Below are 18,617 nucleotides of genomic sequence, written 5' to 3' on the forward strand. Positions count from 1 at the left end.
AGCACCAAGCGGGCCATGTCCGGAGAATGGGCTCGAAACGTAAGCCGGCGAAGACAACAGAGGCGGCGAAATTCTTCTGCGAGAGAGTCAGCGCCTTCTTTTGATCTTTCGTTGGAAAAATTTTATGTTTAGTACGGGCGAAGAACCGACCATGTTGACATAAATGCCATAAATGCCCAGGCTCGCGTGTTCCACAGCGTTGTCAGCCACGGCGCTGTACGCACCGCTACTCAGCCTGTTCGTTTCAGCTTATTCAACCAGCTTATCAGCCGCCAAATAGTATTTTTCTCTCACAACAAATCAGCCGTTTCAGCTTTTCAGCTAGCTTATAAGCTGAAGCGAAGGGCGGAACAGAAGGATCTAGTATCAGCGGCAGCGACCATCAACTCAGAAAAGCTTCCTTTCCTACTATTTTCTGGACGGTTCTTCCCGATTCCGCCCAGGATTAGCCGTATCTGAAGAAAGAGCTTGTGCTGAACTTTGCCGAACGGCCAGCCACATTCAGAAGCTACGGAAGATACACACGGCACGGGTGTGGCCAGCGTCCATTCCATTCCATTGCGCCTCGCCGAGCACGACTGCACGAGGGAGACAGGAGAGAGGGTCGACAGCGGGGCTCCAACGGAGACGTCGTCCTCACGCTCGGACTCGAGAGAGGAGCGAACCATCAATCATATACTCCTATGCACGCAGCGCAGCAAAGCACTGAAAGCAGCATCGCCGGGATGGAGAATCGCAAATCATGCAGCAACGACTGGTTCGGTCGCCAACTGTTCGGCTGGCAGTGGCAGCGGACCCCTGGCATCTCTATTTTAGTTGCACGAACAAAAAGAATCGACAGGTGTGTGTGTGTCTTCGCCTGCATGGTCTGTACACTCTGTAGTAGCATTGGATAAGGGCATATTCCGCGATCTTCACCCTGTTTGCAGAAACTTGCAATTTGCAATTGAGCTTATCACATGAGCTAGCCTTTTCTGCTTTTGTTGCGTGAACAAAGTTGAGAGTTGAGTCCATAGTAAATAGGAATATTTGGTAGCAGGGATTCCAGGGAATGAAGCTGAGCCAGTCATTCGCAGCATGACCAAACCACCAGCACCCGCCGCCCCCAACCCCCAAGCGTGTCAGCCAGGCAGTGGTTGGGCCTTTTGTCACTAAACTAATCCGGCCAATAACCTTTTCATATTCTAATGAGAGTGGATTCATCAGTTCCTCCCATTTGCAGCCAATCATTCGAGCTCGGTCGGCTGGCCATATCCAAATTCCGAACACCATGGTTCCACCAAGAGATTTTAAAAATAGCAGTGGAGGCAACGGAACAGGAGTACAGGACCCACGGCGGGCTGACGACAACGGCGCGGTAGTTGGCGGTGGTGGCGCCGCCCCGGACCTCCGAGCCATCCATGATCACGCGGGCGGCGGCCGGTAGTACGTGTGTGGCGCGCACGGCAGGGCCGGTGGTGGAAGGGTTGTGATAGCTGAGAAGCCAGTCTAGGGGGGGCAAATCTGACGTGGGCTCATCACCGAATATCATCTGGAAACCTTTGACATTATGAAGGCTGCAGTTCTGCACATGCTATGTACTTACGCCACCATCAGAGAGGACGTGTGCCACATGAAAAGCCGTTAGTGGATGAAAACCACAGCTGAAAAGCCGTTAGTGGATGAAAACCACAGCTGAAAAAATAAGCTCGTACTACTGTATAAAAACTCTTCCTTCTCTTCTTCTCTGGCGACATTTCTTATTGACTACTGTTCATCCGGGGAAATTTCGTTTATCTGCCATGCTTGGCAATTGGCATCGTTGAAAATGACAATTTTAATTCAGGCTACAAATTCCAGGGACGCAGCTTCCAGTCCTGTCCTGGAATCCCGGCTTCTCCTCGTGCCCTCCTGCCCACGCTTCCGTCTGCAGGAGTGGAGCGGGACGAACGATTGCCCTTGCCCTCAATCATCAAGCGCGCTTCGGTGTAAAGATTCCCCGTCCGTAGCTGTAGCTTGGCTGCATGGGGCCCCCTGAATCGCTGGAAAATCTGCACGATTCCAGGCCCGTTGATTGCAACGCAATCACTGTTAGCGTCTCGCCCTCCAAAAAAAAAGCTGTTAACGTCTCCCAGCCTTTCAAAAGAGAGCAGCTGCAATGCAAGTACCCTTGTTGCAGCTCTCTGCTCGCTTTGGCAGAGCCGCAGCAACTTTTTACACCCCCCCCTGCAGTAGATTTCCAGTACATTTTGCAGCACGGTTCATGGGTTCCTTGCCCAACCGGATAGGTCTGCAGGTTTCTGGTCCATGAGGGCTTTTTGACTCTGGAAAGGAGAAACAACGCGCGCACTTGCGCAGCATACGGATCATGGGATATCTGATTGTATCAGGATATGGTTTTATTAAAAAAAAAAGTATCAGGATATGGGCACTGTCACTTGTTCCACTGAAGATAACATTTCAGAACACCGTCCTCAATTCTTTTTGGAACAATGGCCAGGATTGTTTCCTCGGTAAGTTGCTGAACCTTTGGGGTGAATTGCACTGCAGTTCCCCCCCCCCCCCCCCCCCCCCCCCCCCCCCCCCCCGGTGATGCTTCCGGAGAACCATACGGAATAGCAAAGCAAAGAGGTTAGGTTCACGTTCCATCACTCGTCCAAAAAAGCGATGCATGAAATCATGCCCCGCTAGCACATGTTAAAAGCAACAACAGGAACAGTAAACTCTGTGCCGTAGGCCACTCCAGTAGTGCTGCCATCTTACTTTTATCAGTGTATCTGTTTGAAGCCGACGATTACAACTCATAATTTCACATGTAGCACGACGCTGGAACAGTAAGCAGAGGACAGCCACAAGTGATAACAAAAAGGTAGAGGACAGCATTGCTCGAATGGGTGAGCTATAGCTATAAACAATTCGCAGCCGACGGACGGCAAACCACACACAAATTTCTCAACAATTCCTTCCTTGCCGCGTCGCTGTCCTGCGTGGCGGAGCGCTGTGACCTTTGGATCAGTGCGCTCGGCGCTGCCCTTTGTGGCTTCGGATCCCGGACAGAGACAAGAGAATCCTTCGAAGTGAGGAAAAGGCTCACGGAGCCTAGCAAGGATGAGTGCAGCAAAAGAATGCTGCAAGCAAGTATATCTCTTTCCCACAGGAAGTAAAAGAAACATAAAGAGGAAAAACCAATGCAATCCATACTCAATCAGTGAACCCCCTTGAATTTTTTTTAATGAAATATGAACCATTTCTTTCACCAATTCAGCATCATCACCTTGGAATTTGGATAGACGCTAAAAAATTTCTAGCTCCATCCTTCCGTTCCATACTTTTTTCTCATTTCAAAGTTTCTGCACGTCAATTTTCTCGCTCGAAACCAATTTTTTTTTCAAATATTCAAATTGGATAATCCTAGAAATAATACTACAAGTACAACGAGAGAAAACGGCATCTAACCAACCGCCAGTCTGCCCCCACTGCCAGTGGGTCCCATCACCCACTCCCGTGCTCGCCACCTTCTCTTCCTTTCCAGAAGACCAGAACCACCTCCTCATCAGTGCCCTTCTGAAAAACAAAGGGAAAAAACCAGTGTCTTCCTCACTCACTCTCCACGCACTAGCCGTCCAGCTCCCGAGCTCCCTGCACCCTGCGTCTCTGCCTGCCTTTATAATCCCCCCGTGCCACACCACCGCACAGACACACACCGCTGCTTCAAGAAACCAACGAGGCCAAACGCGCAAGGGAAGAGAGAGAGAGGAGAGAGATCAGATGGAGGGGAAGGAGGAGGACGTGCGCCTGGGCGCCAACAAGTTCTCGGAGAGGCAGCCCATCGGGACGGCGGCGCAGGGCGCCGGGGACGACAAGGACTACAAGGAGCCCCCGCCGGCGCCGCTGTTCGAGCCCGGGGAGCTCAAGTCCTGGTCCTTCTACCGCGCGGGCATCGCCGAGTTCGTCGCCACCTTCCTCTTCCTCTACATCACCATCCTCACCGTCATGGGCGTCTCCAAGTCCAACTCCAAGTGCGCCACCGTCGGCATCCAGGGCATCGCCTGGTCCTTCGGAGGAATGATCTTCGCGCTCGTCTACTGCACCGCCGGCATCTCAGGTCAGCTCTCCTTCCTTCTTGCTGTGGCTTCAATTCTTTCCAGCCAACTTCTTGTTGACTTAATTTTACTGTAATTGCTGCACAAGATTTTGCTTCGATTCGTCTTGACCCTTTTTGCTATGGCTAATTTCTAGTGTAGTGAACGGAACCTGTTCTTTAGCTTGCTTATCTCAGTAGTAATCCTCCATGGTAGTGACTTAGTAACGCACGTAGTGTGCAATTCCGAGATATTGCATCAAAGGAGTTTAGAATCCATGAGAAACTTGTATAGGTAACAATCCACTATGCTATATAGCTCTGGCATATTAAAGTTATGCGACTTTCACAAGGCTACTATTGAATATACTGCTCTACAGTCAGTGACCCTAAAGAAGATGGAAAACAAGATGATTTTTGTTGTTTTAATTGAAATTAGTAGGTCAAAATATGTTACATTTCTTATTTCTTGTTCAAACAGTAGCTAAAATTCCGTGCCTTTATCTTCTATTTTCTTCATTTGTTTCCAGCATATAGCAATTTACAGTTATCTGCCATCAGTATGGGGATTAGCAGCCCCCTGCTTAATTCTTTTTTTTTTATGAAAGAAACCAGATCTTAAGCCAGCTCCCTTTGGCTTCTAATTTGTACAGCCTTTCTTGCACCTCGAGGGATTTGTCCTTATTGTAATAAATATATTTCATTAGCATACTGTACTACTTTAGCATGTGCTGCTTGTTATTATGCAAAGGCATCCTCAACCGCAAGTGGTAGTTCATTTTTGATGCAGCACTTCATTCCACAGTCTCCTCAGTAGTGCTTCAAAGTTTAAAACGCAAAAGGCACCATTTTAATTAGTTGAGTGTCTACCCACAAAAAAAAAAAGTTGAGTGTCACTCACTCAACGTAAACAGAGACATGGCAAATAAGAAGCGTAAACTGCAGTCGATCCTTTGTAATTGTGAGGATTGTACATAGAAAACTATAGGAAAATTTTGCTACATCAATTAACTAACTTATTGTAGTCCTGAATAGTCCATATGGGCAATTAAACATGTATTGTTGTGAATTTGTACTGCAGTACTTAAAATTATTTACTCCTGTTTTATATATTGATTCTTAATCTCTGGTACTACCTCTCAAAATATCAAATTGTGAAAGAACGTATGCTATATTGCTATTCTGCAAGCATAAACCACAAAACGACTGCAACAATCAAGGGCACTACTAATGGTTCTACTTGCAACTGCAACAGGAGGGCACATCAACCCGGCTGTGACTTTCGGGCTGTTCTTGGCCAGGAAGCTGTCCCTGACTAGGGCCATCTTCTACATAATCATGCAATGCCTGGGTGCCATCTGTGGAGCTGGAGTGGTGAAGGGCTTCCAGCAGGGACTTTACATGGGCAATGGCGGTGGTGCCAACGTCGTCGCCCCCGGCTACACCAAGGGATCAGGGCTTGGTGCTGAGATTGTTGGCACCTTCGTCCTGGTCTACACCGTGTTCTCAGCCACTGACGCCAAGAGGAACGCCAGGGACTCCCATGTTCCTGTAAGTACTGCTGCTGCTTGATTTCCCTAGTTTGTTCAATTGTTGGAGTTCTTCATCAATTAATTTAGCTTATCACATATATGTTATTTAGTCGACATTTGCAACTAAAATCTTATATGACAGTGTTGTAATTTGTGTTCTGAATTTCTGATGTTCAACTTAATTAATAGACCTCATACAGTATGCATGTAACTATTTATTGTCTTTGACATTAAGAAGCCGCATGTAATGAACTTATGCACTCTAGGTCCTATGAATTGAAAATATATGCATTCTTTTCATTACATATTTTCATGTTTGTGCTAATGCTTACCATGAATCCTTATTTGGTGAAAACAGATCCTTGCCCCACTACCAATTGGGTTCGCGGTGTTCCTGGTCCACCTTGCCACCATCCCCATTACTGGCACTGGCATCAACCCAGCTAGGAGTCTTGGCGCTGCCATCATCTACAACAGGGAGCACGCCTGGAGCCACCATGTGAGTGGAACCCCCTCTTCAGTCCTCTTCTCACCCACTTTCCATTTCCAGTGGTTTTGTTACCTACTCGCACTGAAATGTCTCCATCCAAAATATCAGACATGCAACCACCGTCTTTCCATTGTGCAACAAATATAGTGGCATGTTCTGGAAAGTCTGTTCTAATTCTAACTAGGTTCTGTATTTATTCTCACCTCACCTATGTGAAATATTTTTTGTGACCAAACTACCGGTAATCATTCACTCACCAAACTACTAAAATGATGCAGACAGAGTGTGGCATGCCATTGACAGGCATGACCTATAACTATATTGCTCTGGCCTCTGAGGCTGTGTTAATCTTATCACAAAGGCTTGTCTCAATCCATGTAGTTGGCATGTATTAATCTAGGCTGTGTTTGGGATATGATATCATTCTGGTCCTTTGCTAACGTACATTTAATCGCCTATCGATGCCGAAGAGTTGGTATAACCTTGTTCCTGTTCCTATCATTGTTTGCAGTGGATCTTCTGGGTCGGCCCCTTCATCGGCGCTGCCCTGGCTGCTATCTACCACCAGGTGATCATCAGGGCCATCCCGTTCAAGAGCAGGTCTTAAGCTGCGACGGCCCCGCACGCCGAGACATGCCAGCCCGAAGAAAAGAACGAGCGTCTTCCTCTCTGATGTCTTGTGTGCCCACGCCTAGTATCTCTGTCGATTCGTCGCCTCTCTTCACGACTGCTGCGCTGTTCTGTTAATCTGAACCCAGAACCTGTGTATTTCTGTACCGAGCTCTTGTTTGCTTTTCTATCGTGGAGATTTAAGTTATGGCCATTTGTTGCAAGAGTTCCCGTCCAGCTGCTCTCTGTGTGTTGGGATCTTGGCAAGAAACGACAGATATCATGTGAAAATGCGAATCGATCAAGTGAAATTCCACGAAAGACATCGAATTTGGATTCTTCTTAGTTCTAAGATACGCATCCGGACCACCAGTTCTAATAACATCATAACATGACAGAAAGCGGCCTCCAGAACAGAAATCTGAACAGTGCATAGCGACAACACTCTTAATTGGAGACAGATGATAAAGAGGCAAGCTAGACATCGCGCAACCGTTGGTGGATCGAAGACGGGAAATTTTGCTCTAGGACATTGCTCAATGTTGATTTTTGCTGGTAGACATCACTCAAATGTGTCTTTGCCAGTAGACATCGATCAGTTGTGACTATTTGCCCACAGACACCATAGCCATTAAAATAATATTTTTTAGAAACAGAGAAGACATAGAAATCTAAAATGACTATATTGCCCCTAACCCCACCGCCACACGCCGCTGCAGCTTCCTCTAGTAGACAGCACGCATCTCATCGCATGTTCGCAGGATTATGCCAAGTACAGTTTGCAAGACTCAAGCAATGATCTATAAGCAACTAGCTTAGGAGCGTGGCATGTCACTTAAATCAAAAGAAAAAAGTCACTGCTAATTACTCACTTTTGTTGTTCTTTTTAATGGATGTGCAAGTGCAATGCATTGGGTCTGAAACATAGCCTTTATCTGGCTACTAGCTTCAAATATGGTTTGATGCAGCGTGGGCTGCAGGGGCATTTTCGCCTATTCACTTATTTTCTCTCTCTTCAACTCTATAAAATTATTATTTTAACAATCATGGTGTCCAAGAGCAAATAGATACATTTGAATGATGTCCATGAGCAAAGATAAAATTGAATGGTGTCCTCCAGCAAACACCAACATTGAGGAGCGTCCTCCCAACAAATTTACCCATCGAAGAAGCTCCACTGCTCCGGTGCTGCAGCTTGATGAATCTGCAGTGGCGGTGGACCTGACCTGCTGCCGTGGTGGTGGCCTTCCCCCACCAGTCCAGCAGTGCCATGATTGGGGAGAGGACGAAGATGATGGACGACAGGTGTAAAAGACGATGGTGGATGGGGGACCCGGGGCCTATCCTAACGCATTGCTGGCCGCGTACTCTACGCCACGGCACATGGGTTGTTCCTTGATGGCGTTGCATCGCAAGCCGCCAAGGTCCTTTCGAATCAAGGGTGCAGAACTGCAAATGCAAACAGCTGGTACAGGGTATCGGCGCCTTTTACCACTACCACATTTTCACCCTACCACTGGGTGGTAGACATGATATGATCCACCCCAGATGAAGCCATCATGACGTAGGCACACCAGGCGTGCATACGACCGTTTGGAAAGAGACTTTACAAGAAACAATTCATGCGACAAATAAAAACTGTGTTTCTGGAGGCGCATTGCAGATGGCTACACCTGGGGATGGCCAACATTTGGACAGGTTAATTTGATTAACAACTTAACATGATTTCCAGAGTAATTGATATGTTTAATGGATTGACCCGGTATTACAACAGCAGAAGCAACACTTTGCAGGGTGCACTGCAGCTGATTCATATGTAGCTGTTAAGTTTTTTTATAACAAAGAAAAAAGAAAAGAAAAGGGTGGTTAACGGCTCACTTGCTTTCTCCTGTGCAAAATATGGACTTCTAGTTGAGTCCCCTTCTGTACAATGGCCTTCAACCCCATAAAAGAAAACAAAAAAGAAAATGTTGTAGATACGGGAGTAAGAGTATACAGGTTCAGAGTCACTGTTTTGAGTCCTTCAGTATCTGGACAGTCTAGTATACAACATCCCCCACCTGATAGGGCATGTCTCACCTGTCATCAAGAATGCAATTCAACAAATTTCAGTGTGCACAGATTACATGAATAGAATATTGAATGGTGATGTGGAAGTAATCTAGGCATCAGAATTCATACAATAACCAACGCTTACAGTTTGACAACCAAGGCATACAGCCACATTTTAAGAAACAAAGGACTTGTTCTCCAAACTAACTATGCAAACTATGCTGTGTGTAAAGTAGTTGATAATGTGAAGAAGTTATAGCATGTTAATTTCTACTCTCAAGTCTACATGATAGATTGTAATTCTCTTCCTTCTCAAGTGAGACATAACCATTGAATACCAGAAAATTCTGACAAGGGACATACCTTTTTTGAAGTAATGGGATTGACATTGGAGAATCTTTATCCACTGCCAATTGTCAGCATCAGATATAATTAATGGACATCTCTTCTAATATGATACAATTAAAGGTTTCCACAAACCAGCTTAGAACCACTAGCTACCACATATGCCTGACTGAAAGCTTAAGCAGCAATTTTTGCTAGAGAATCAATGGCCATGATTGCGCCCAGGAGGACCAGATCTCAAATCCAGTGAAGGTTTTAGCTTCACATAATCCCCAAAGCTCTGCTGAGAGGATCGCTCGGAAGGCAATGGCCTATCATGCGAATCCCACACATTTGCATGTATCATCTTTCCAAACTGAGAGCTCAGGATGTCAGCTTCAGAGACTACCCTCTCCTGAATACCTGCTGAATGCTGTACTCGAACAAAACGTCCATGTACTGGATCAGCAGGCCGGCTAGGTAAGTGATCATCAAGACCTCTTGATGTAACTGTGAAGCCCTCATTTCTGTAAGCTGGTTGCCTCACATGGTTTAAAGGAATGGCTCCACTGCCACCAGTTAGAGGAGTGGAAGCACCCGAAGTAGTTCTGGGGCTAGAAATTGGAGAAGGTGACATTCTACCATTTTGATGTTGTGGAGATCTTGATCTCAGAAGAGGACTTCCACATGGAGATACAGGACAAGATATATTACTTCGTATATGGATATCACTGCATAGAGGCAATAATTAGAGGGAAGATATTTTCCATGGAGATAGACAAGAAACTTCACTGAATTGTATATTTTTTTGCCAGGAGCATTGGGTTGAGTTGATTGAAAACTAAGTTACAGCAAACTAGTATAGGCTACAGCAAATAGGAAAATGTAATTATTCTATGTGACAGCTATATACAGGTGGGTACTTTGTTGTTTAATCTCAAACAGAATAACATAAGTCACAGATTGAATGCAAATTAGGATATAATACGCTCCAGCAGATACCTAGTTTTGTTTACTGCTCCGTGAAAATTGCTTCATATGGACACATAAAAAGCATGAACTTATGTACTCAACAGATAAATTCAACAAAAATTGAATGACTTACCTATTTGCCAAAGAAAATTTGGCAGCTCTTCTCTGGAAAATCGACTGGCCTTCCAAACCAAGTGAGGACATATTTCTGGCATGCCCAACCACCTGAAACATCATGAGAGGCAAATAGAATGTAATGCAGTCACATGAACAGCAATAACATAAAATAAGCAGCTGCTTGTCCATTGATATGGCATTATGGCTTTAATATTCCATGTAGGTCAGTGTGCTAGCGCACCTTGTAGACAAACGCTAATCTTTAACAGCCATAGAGAAAAATGAAAGGGGAAGGACGCTAAAACTAATAAATGCTTATATTTATGAAATTATCTGTAGGCTGAAGAAGCATGCCAGTTAATTAGTTGAACAATAAAATTGTTTCAGAAACAGTAAACAGTTGGTACCTTCGAATTTGTTTTGCAGGACATAACCGTCAACTGTTCCAGTGGATCAGAGGCAGCTGATTTTTCAAGTGGTGGTGCATTTCGTACAAATGGATGCTGCAAAAGATCCACTGCCGTTGGACGGCTGGATGGATCACGTTGCAAGCACTGTCTTATGAAGTCTTTCCCCTCTTCTGAGAGGTGATCTGGTATTGGTGGAAGCTCCTTACTGTTCCCTATCTTAAACATTGCGGCAATCTATGGAAAAAGTAAAAGGTGAAGAGCCATGTTAGCATCCAGATTCAAGAGGTTACAACTGATAAAAAGATGATTCTGATTATAAATTGCATCACCTTACAAAACAAAAGGTAACATAGTATCAATAGTATGAACTGCTCTGCCGAGCAACACTTCAAGATTGTTTTTTCAGTGATAAAAAAAAATCAAAGTGAAACTAGCTCTCTCACCATTCTTCAATAAATTCAGTAAGCATTACATGCACTTCCAAAGCTTACATGCAGCATAAGGACATAGTTCTTGAAGAATACAGTTTATAATAGTATTTGGCTAGTCATGATATAAGAACAGTAAAAGCAGTGAAAGGGTCTCTAGCCTAGTGGTTAGAGCACTTAGCATCCAGCAAGCCCAGGTTCAACTCTCCGTGGGAGCGAATTAAACGGGTTTGGAATAAAAAATTATAAAAAAAATAGGTTGGGGCTTCCCCTACTAACTTCAAAGAACTGTAAAAGCATCAAGGCAGTAAAATGAAACAATTTGCCATGCTGAAAAAACAGTTTAAAATGTAGAATTGATTGAAGCTTAAACTAAAAAAGGCCAGAATTGTTTGACTTAGATGTCTTGGCTTACTATAAGAACCGTCCATGCACGCGAACAGAGAAAACCAGAATCGGTTGGTTTTTTAGAAAAGTAGTGAAAAAATGAAAAAAAAGAGGTTAAAGTAAATGAACCCTCCATTTGCTGGTGACTCCAATATGAAACTTTTATACCTACTAGTTTTTAGATCTGTTCTATAAGAATCCCAGCCTGATTGCTAGTACCACTGTTGAACAGCTGATTGGCAATTAATGCAGTGGCAAAAAAAGATGCATCATGCATCTTACATGGCAAGTTATCCTAGCAACAGAAAATTTACATTACAGAAACAGAAGCCATAGCTTCAGGGTCCAACACTAACCCCTTCGTATTGACTCCATGGTGGTTTTGAGGTAGCCATCTCTAGGACTGTGCATCCTAAACTCCATATATCAACTGCAAGGTTACATCCACTAGAATTTTTTATAACCTGCATATTTGTCACAACATAAGCAATGAAGGCCAAGACTTTTAAACCCAACCAAAATAATTAAAGTAACGGAACAAACAATGCACGATTTGGAGCAATACCTCAGGAGCCATCCAATATGGGCTACCCTTAAATGAAAAAGGGCATTGCTGTCCATTGATCTAAGAAATAAAACAGCAAAACACATGTTTAGACAAGCTCACAGGTTAAAATCATGTATACTATATAAGAATCATCTTTTGAGGTGAGAAAAACATTCTCGAAATTTAGATGAAATTTAATACAAGCACTTAACCAAATAAACAATAAAGTTACAATAAAAACCTCAGTTAAGTTGGAGCCATATCTAAAAGCCAGAAGACAATGAAATCTAAGCCAGAAGATATGCTAACAGGAACAGCAGGGGCCAAAATAAAGTGGTCAATTCTTATCGAAGAAGTTGAGCCAGTGCAAGTAGTTATTAGTAGAGGTCCAGGTGCAAAAGGAAGGTACTACATTTCCTTCTGTGAAGATAAAATACTATCATTTGAATTTTGAGTTGTTTTCTACACATAGAGAGAGAAAAAGGAGCAGAAAACTTACATGTTTTGCCATTCCGAAGTCAGCAAGCTTCACACGACCATTAGGGTCAACCAATATGTTTGCGCCTTTGATGTCCCTGCAAATTTAGGATGAGAATAAGTAGAAGCAAAGATTAAAAAAAGTTGCAAATCCCTAGCAGGCATACAATAATTGACTAAAAAAGGGTAACTATATAAATAATGTTACCTGTGTACTGTATTCTTTGCATGTAAATATGCTAGGCCCAAAAGTATTTGTTTAGTATAACTTCGAATTGCTTGCTCACCAAACTGCCCGTACTCTTGGAGAAGCTTATGTATAGATCCACCAGAAACATACTCAAGGTATATGTAAAGCTTATCATTAACCTGTTTTGAGTATAATACAGAGATGCATTTAGAAGAATCACAAGACTCACGGAGAAAAGTATATACATTTCTGCAGGTTCCATGCTTTTTTTTCCTTTTCCTGCTATTCACTACAGGAAGAGCGTAGTGAAGGGTAGGGAACATGGTCTATTAGCAGTAGATTACAACTAAAGGCAGCAGCTTATACCGTTTCAGATCCATAGTACCGCACAATGTTTGGATGCTGAAGTCGGCTCAGAAGTGATATTTCCTGTGAAATGAAATAATAATGTCAAAAGAGAAGGTACAACATAAGGAGTCATGATAAACAAGTGGAGTTTTCAATGTTGAGTGTGAACATGTAGAAAACACCATACCTGGCACAGCTGCTTTGCGCTTTCTTTTGATTTAGGATCATCTGAGAAAAGGGTAACCTCCTTCATAGCACACATTTCACCTTTATCACTGAAATAAATGACAATAAACAATTAAAATGAAGAAACAAATGATGATCCAGTACAACAAAACATTCATGCACATAGTAAAGACAGATGATAACTAGAGTTATTGTGATCAGACATATAATGCTGTCACAGGACCACTTCATCAATGATAAAAGGAATGAGGATACCACCCAAGAAAAAAAAATTAAAATCCAGAGTAATTCGTTACTGCTTATATAACAATATATGTCATATTCTAGCGCAAACTTCTTGCAGCACAAATAGATAATCTGGATTTTTTTAAGGTAAAGCATTTGCGCCAATGACTCCTTCCAAATATACCAATATTAACCATGACGTGTGATTTCACCACAAACATGTGATAGATTGCAAGAGAAATTTTGAGTAGACAATAATGCTGAGTGCAGATAGTAACTTGCTAAAACATCATCATTTATGTGAGAGGCTGGCAGCACTTGAAATAAATCCTCGAGAAAGAGAGAACAGAAAATTGAACATTCAAAACTCACATAAAATCTGACTTAGTGGCTACAAAAAACTGAAGATTTGATAAACATAAGTCAATTTGTAAAAAATTATATTATAACTTCAATCAACATACAAATTGAAATGAGTATAATCCAGTTCCATGCATGGAAAGAGCAAAAGGCATACCTGTTAAAACCAACATATACATGGCCAAATGTCCCACGGCCAATCAGTTTTCCCTTCTTCCACCGTGATCCAGGACTGGGTGGATTTTCTGTTCTACCAGGACTACGAGATATAGGACTAGTTGGGGTAGAGTTGTTTGGCAAAAAGGTGGAACTATTAGAGATGCTCAATGGCGGAAGCGGCAATCTGTGGGTTTGCTTCTTCTTCCCTTCAGCATGTCGACTTGTTGGAGATTCAGGAGCCACCCCACCAGCCCTTGGATGCAAAGGAGAGACACTTCCACTATGCACCCTAGAACTTGGACCAGGACTTGTCATTCTTGGGCTCGGAATTGGTGAACACTCTGGACTACCGCGGCTAGGCTGCCAAAAGAGCTGGGCTAGCATATCACCTCCCACTGAATTATGCCCAGATGTCTGACCAGAACCTGGACTGGAGCACTGACCAGACCCAAGGAAAGTTACGTCTGCATGAGGCTTCACTGCCCAAAAAGCTGAAGTTGGAATCTGGTCGGGACATATAATTCTTGGGCTTCGAGTAGGACTTGACATCAAACTATTGGGAGCACTCTCCAAGGTAATTTGCCTTGGGCCTTGTAAATTAGATTGATAGCTGTCAGCAACAGTACCTCTTGGAGATGTTGACAGAATTTGGTTACTGAGAAAGGTATTGTTTGGCTTTGCAACATCTTTGGTGCTCTTTCTGGTGATAGCACTAGAAAGCTCTCTGTGCACAACACTTCACAAGCAGAGTATTCAAAATTCGTAAGCATGAATTCAAGTAATTACAAAAAACATATTGAAAAGAAGATGGACTTATTCATGGCACCTGAGAGCATACCTTGAACTATTTGTTGCAGTAATTCTAGTGGCATTTTCAGTTTCATTTCCCACAGGGCTCTGAAGCCGAGAATCTCCTGGATCATCACTATCAATAGAACAGTTGCTGGAGACAGAAGCAGTAGCCTCTTCAGCAACGGGTTCAGTAGCTTCAGGTCTTTTTTGAGGCCGAGGGAGTGGTAGCAGGTGTCCTTTGCCACGCTTTTCCAAAGTGGATTTTGAGTCGGTAATATCAGAAATAGTGCGTGTCACCCTAGCACGTGATCCAGGAAGAGGAAGTGGTTGCGCATGTGGTCTATCTACTGCAAAGCTCTGACACCGAGAAACCTCTTTTGAAGGGGATGTTGAGCGGGATTGGGCAGTGGACCAGCAACCTTTGTCACCAGCTGTGTCTTTACCATGTCTACGACTCCCTCGTGATTTTCTGCTTCCCTTTTGCTCATTTGAACTTATGAGACGCTGAAATGTGTCAATGAGGTTTTCTTTGGCAGTCTTTTTCACTTCTTTGGATGAAGATTTTCCCCACCATGTTGGCATACTGAATATAGAATGCGCTGTAGAGGATTTATTTATATACTCATAGCGAGGTCATGCAGATTGATCAGCTACCATGCTATGACAATTAGCTAGAGATGGCGAGGTTGAGAATTAGGGTACTTCAACAAAGCCGTAGACCCACAATGAACCTTCCACACAATGGAACACTGAGGTGTTTAAATTTCCTGTTTTTGCTTCGTCAAGTAATACAAAATTTCAGCTCAGCGCCGTCTCCACCTCAAAGTCTGAAACCACATCCATAAGACAGGCGATATAATAACAATAATGCAGCACTGAAACAAAATATCAAGAAAACTTCTTAAGCCGACTGCAATAGTTTTTTTTTTTGGTAAAGATGGCATCCCCATTTCCATTGATCAGATGGAAATTCCAGAGTACATACAATGATGCAACAGAAACAGATAGAGACCCACACAATTCAGTTTCAAAATTTATGAATTCAAGTGGATAAATGGCATCCTGACCGTACCTCCATGAAATCGGAAGGCACAGTCCAAAGGCGGACCCACCAGCTGAATAGTGCTGTTGGGTCTGACCATGGATCCACCTAATAGTGCATCCCTTAATTGCATAAATACGACTACTTATACCGATAAAAGCATAGTGAGGCTAATTTTGGTACTTCTATAATCTATATCTATAGGTAAGTACGTAACCATACTAGCATAAAAGGCATGAATCAAGCCAATCCAGGGTTTATTGTATACCCTGTAAGCATCAACAATTGTGACCACTCTCCTAGATACCCCTATTTTAGATTAAAAGCATCTAAAGATTATGTGCTGCACTGAAACATGGTCAACACTATAGATTCTTCAAAGTAAAAGGCATATTGACTAGAAAATGTGGGTCAGATTTTGATGCTGCAGTTCAGACTTGGACAACACACACACAAACACATATGGCATAGCATAAATAAAAATAATTGATATTACTCATGCATATATCATCCGATATAGATTAGAAACATCTGCAGATTAATAAATGTATTGAAATATAGTAGACGAACTACTAAAAAGTAAAGGATCATTTTGACTTATCATGATGATGTTTTGTAATTGTTCGTGAAAGTATGCACGGCTCCAACAATAAGGCAAATAAATGAAGAGCGCCAGCTGCTCTAAAAGAGAAATCTCAAGGCAATAAGAACACCCTTTTTTTCCTTGGTACCAGTAATTGAACCCCATGTAGGAACATATATATAACATAGTGAGCGAGTTGCTAAATTTTCATCAATTGCTTAGATGCAAAAGGGTAAATAATGGGGAAAATTAATTTCTAAGCTCAAGGTCATCTTCTAGGACCAAAAATTCACCGACAATGCTAACAGGCAGAAGGACATAGCATCCAATCAAACTATGATCATATGAAAAAACACTAGTCATACAGAATGCAGATTTCTCTCAGAACTTTCACGCAATAACCATTCCAGTCAGTATATTATTTATTGCTGGCACTGGCATAAAATATGCACAATCCATTCTGTACCATTCATATTGGTGGCATAAACTACCACGCTAACTCGCTCTAACGTATAACAACAATAAGTATACTGATAAACTCAGCTAACTTCTATACAAATTGGAACTTATGCAAGAACAGACTAAACGTGGGGCGGATGAGTCGACACTCCAGATTTTTGTAAAATAAACTGCACATGATCGTGCCCACGAAGAATAGCAGCCTAATCGAACTATGGATGGACTAGAATAGCGCACCAGGTAGCAAGCAAATCCTCCACTAGCTGAGTGTACAGGACGTAAGATTCCGATTTGATTGCTCACAGTCGCAGCAGTCAAAACGGCCCCCGAAACAGCACGAAGTCGAAGAACAATCTACCCAAGCAAAGCAACCAAGCAAGCCAGGGTCACGTACCAGCAAAAACGAAGAAACCAGTCCAGGCCCGGATGGATCTCCAGTCCACCCCAGTCAGGTAGCACTAGAGCGGGCAACAGAGGTGGAGGTGGTTGCCACCTCCCGCCCAAGCAGCGAAGCTGGCGGCGGAAGGAGACCTGGCCCGCCGCACCCGGTCGCCTGCAGGCACCGAGGCTCGCCGGCGCCGAGGCACGGCAAATCGCGACGGAGAGAAAAAACACACCGACGGCGGACGAATTCGGGGAGGAATCGGGCAAGCAGGGCGGGCGCGCGAGCGGAGCGGAGGAGGAATCTGGGGAGGGATCGGGGGGAGGACCGCGCGAGAGGGGAATGCAGGACGCGGGGGGCGGGGGAAAAAGGGGGGGAAGGGAAGGAAAGGAGACGACGACGGGAGAGGAGGAGCCGGGGGAGGAGGGAGGGGGGCAGTTTTTGTTCGCCCTGTCTGCTGCTGCCTGCTGCTGCTTGCGCGATGCGCAGTGCGAGTGGGATGGGGTGGGGGGGAGTGTGCTGCGTGCGCCGCGCCGCGCTGTGCTGGGACGGGACGGGGGGAGTGAGAGGGGGAGGGAGGCGAGGGGGGATGGTTGGTGGTGGTGGCGGCGAGAATCTCGTGCGGCTCGGGATCCCTGTGGGCTGTCCCTGCCGTGGGTGGGGTCCGGCGTGCCTGCTCTTTGTGCCAACCGCCGAGGTTTAACTACGGTGTTGCTGTGCATGTGCTGCGAGTGTTTAAGCTTGTGAGAAGGCTATGATTAGCGGCGGATCAGACGCGATGGCTTGCCGGGCCTGCCGGCGGCAAAAAAAAAGGGGGGGGGCTTTTTCGGTGTGTTTTTAGTATATATTCCCATGTGTTTTTAAGCATAATATATGTTCCTGATGATTATGTACTTGTGTGCAAAACATTGTTTTCGAAGTAACGAAAATGTGAGTGGTACAGCAAATGAGAAATTTGAATGTGCTCTTGTGATTTGACGTTAACTGGCACGAAGGAAGCAATTTAGCTTTAGGTTACTCTCAATAATAATGTGTGCTGGTAGTTGCTACTAGAGTTGTAAGTAAAATCAATACCAATAGTAGCTGCATCAGATAATGCATATGATCTGTATTTCTTTCTCGTATTGTCTCCGAGGTGATTGTGCATTTGTGCTGTCCCATTTTAGAAGTTCCATTATTAAATAAAAGGCATAGATCAATACTAATTGGAGTTTATTCGGTGCAACGGTGCGGTGGAGACACAAGGCACATTGCTTTGTTTTTCCTATACTTTTCAGAATCCCCCTCCCAGTATGGAAGCACAGCTTCAAAGATCCAACAAGCAGTGGCGAGGCAGTTCTCAAACCCCATGGGCCATGGGACACATGTACACTGGTCCGTTTAGAATTTTCAGCAAATAGCTTAGCTGTGTTTTCTTTTTTGTTTGTTTATTGCAAAACCTTCCAAGAAATATATTAGCCTTGTGAAGTCACCACTATACTCCACC

General features: G+C 43.9%; 2 protein-coding genes across 2 annotated transcripts; one reads left to right on the plus strand and one right to left on the minus strand.

Moving 5' to 3' along the window:
- Nucleotides 1-3,572: 3,572 nt before the first annotated feature.
- LOC117865908 (aquaporin PIP1-2) lies at nt 3,573-6,915 on the plus strand. The gene is made up of 4 exons (XM_034750176.2): nt 3,573-4,084; nt 5,316-5,611; nt 5,951-6,091; nt 6,594-6,915. The coding sequence occupies exons 1-4, from the start codon at nt 3,748-3,750 to the stop codon at nt 6,687-6,689; spliced, it is 870 nt and encodes a 289-aa protein (XP_034606067.1). The 5' UTR covers nt 3,573-3,747; the 3' UTR covers nt 6,690-6,915.
- Nucleotides 6,916-8,394: 1,479 nt separating this feature from the next.
- On the minus strand, nt 8,395-17,508 carry LOC117865899 (mitogen-activated protein kinase kinase kinase YODA). Its single transcript, XM_034750162.2, has 13 exons — nt 17,144-17,508; nt 14,712-15,492; nt 13,872-14,609; nt 13,131-13,218; nt 12,962-13,024; nt 12,614-12,774; nt 12,428-12,503; nt 11,947-12,006; nt 11,738-11,845; nt 10,564-10,800; nt 10,173-10,264; nt 9,107-9,798; nt 8,395-8,770 (listed from the first exon to the last, which is right to left on the minus strand). The coding sequence occupies exons 2-12, from the start codon at nt 15,245-15,247 to the stop codon at nt 9,291-9,293; spliced, it is 2,667 nt and encodes an 888-aa protein (XP_034606053.1). The 5' UTR covers nt 15,248-15,492; nt 17,144-17,508; the 3' UTR covers nt 8,395-8,770; nt 9,107-9,290.
- Between the last annotated feature and the right edge of the window lie 1,109 nt (nt 17,509-18,617).

This window comes from Setaria viridis, chromosome 1 (assembly GCF_005286985.2).
Source record: "Setaria viridis chromosome 1, Setaria_viridis_v4.0, whole genome shotgun sequence".
NCBI lineage: Eukaryota > Viridiplantae > Streptophyta > Magnoliopsida > Poales > Poaceae > Setaria > Setaria viridis.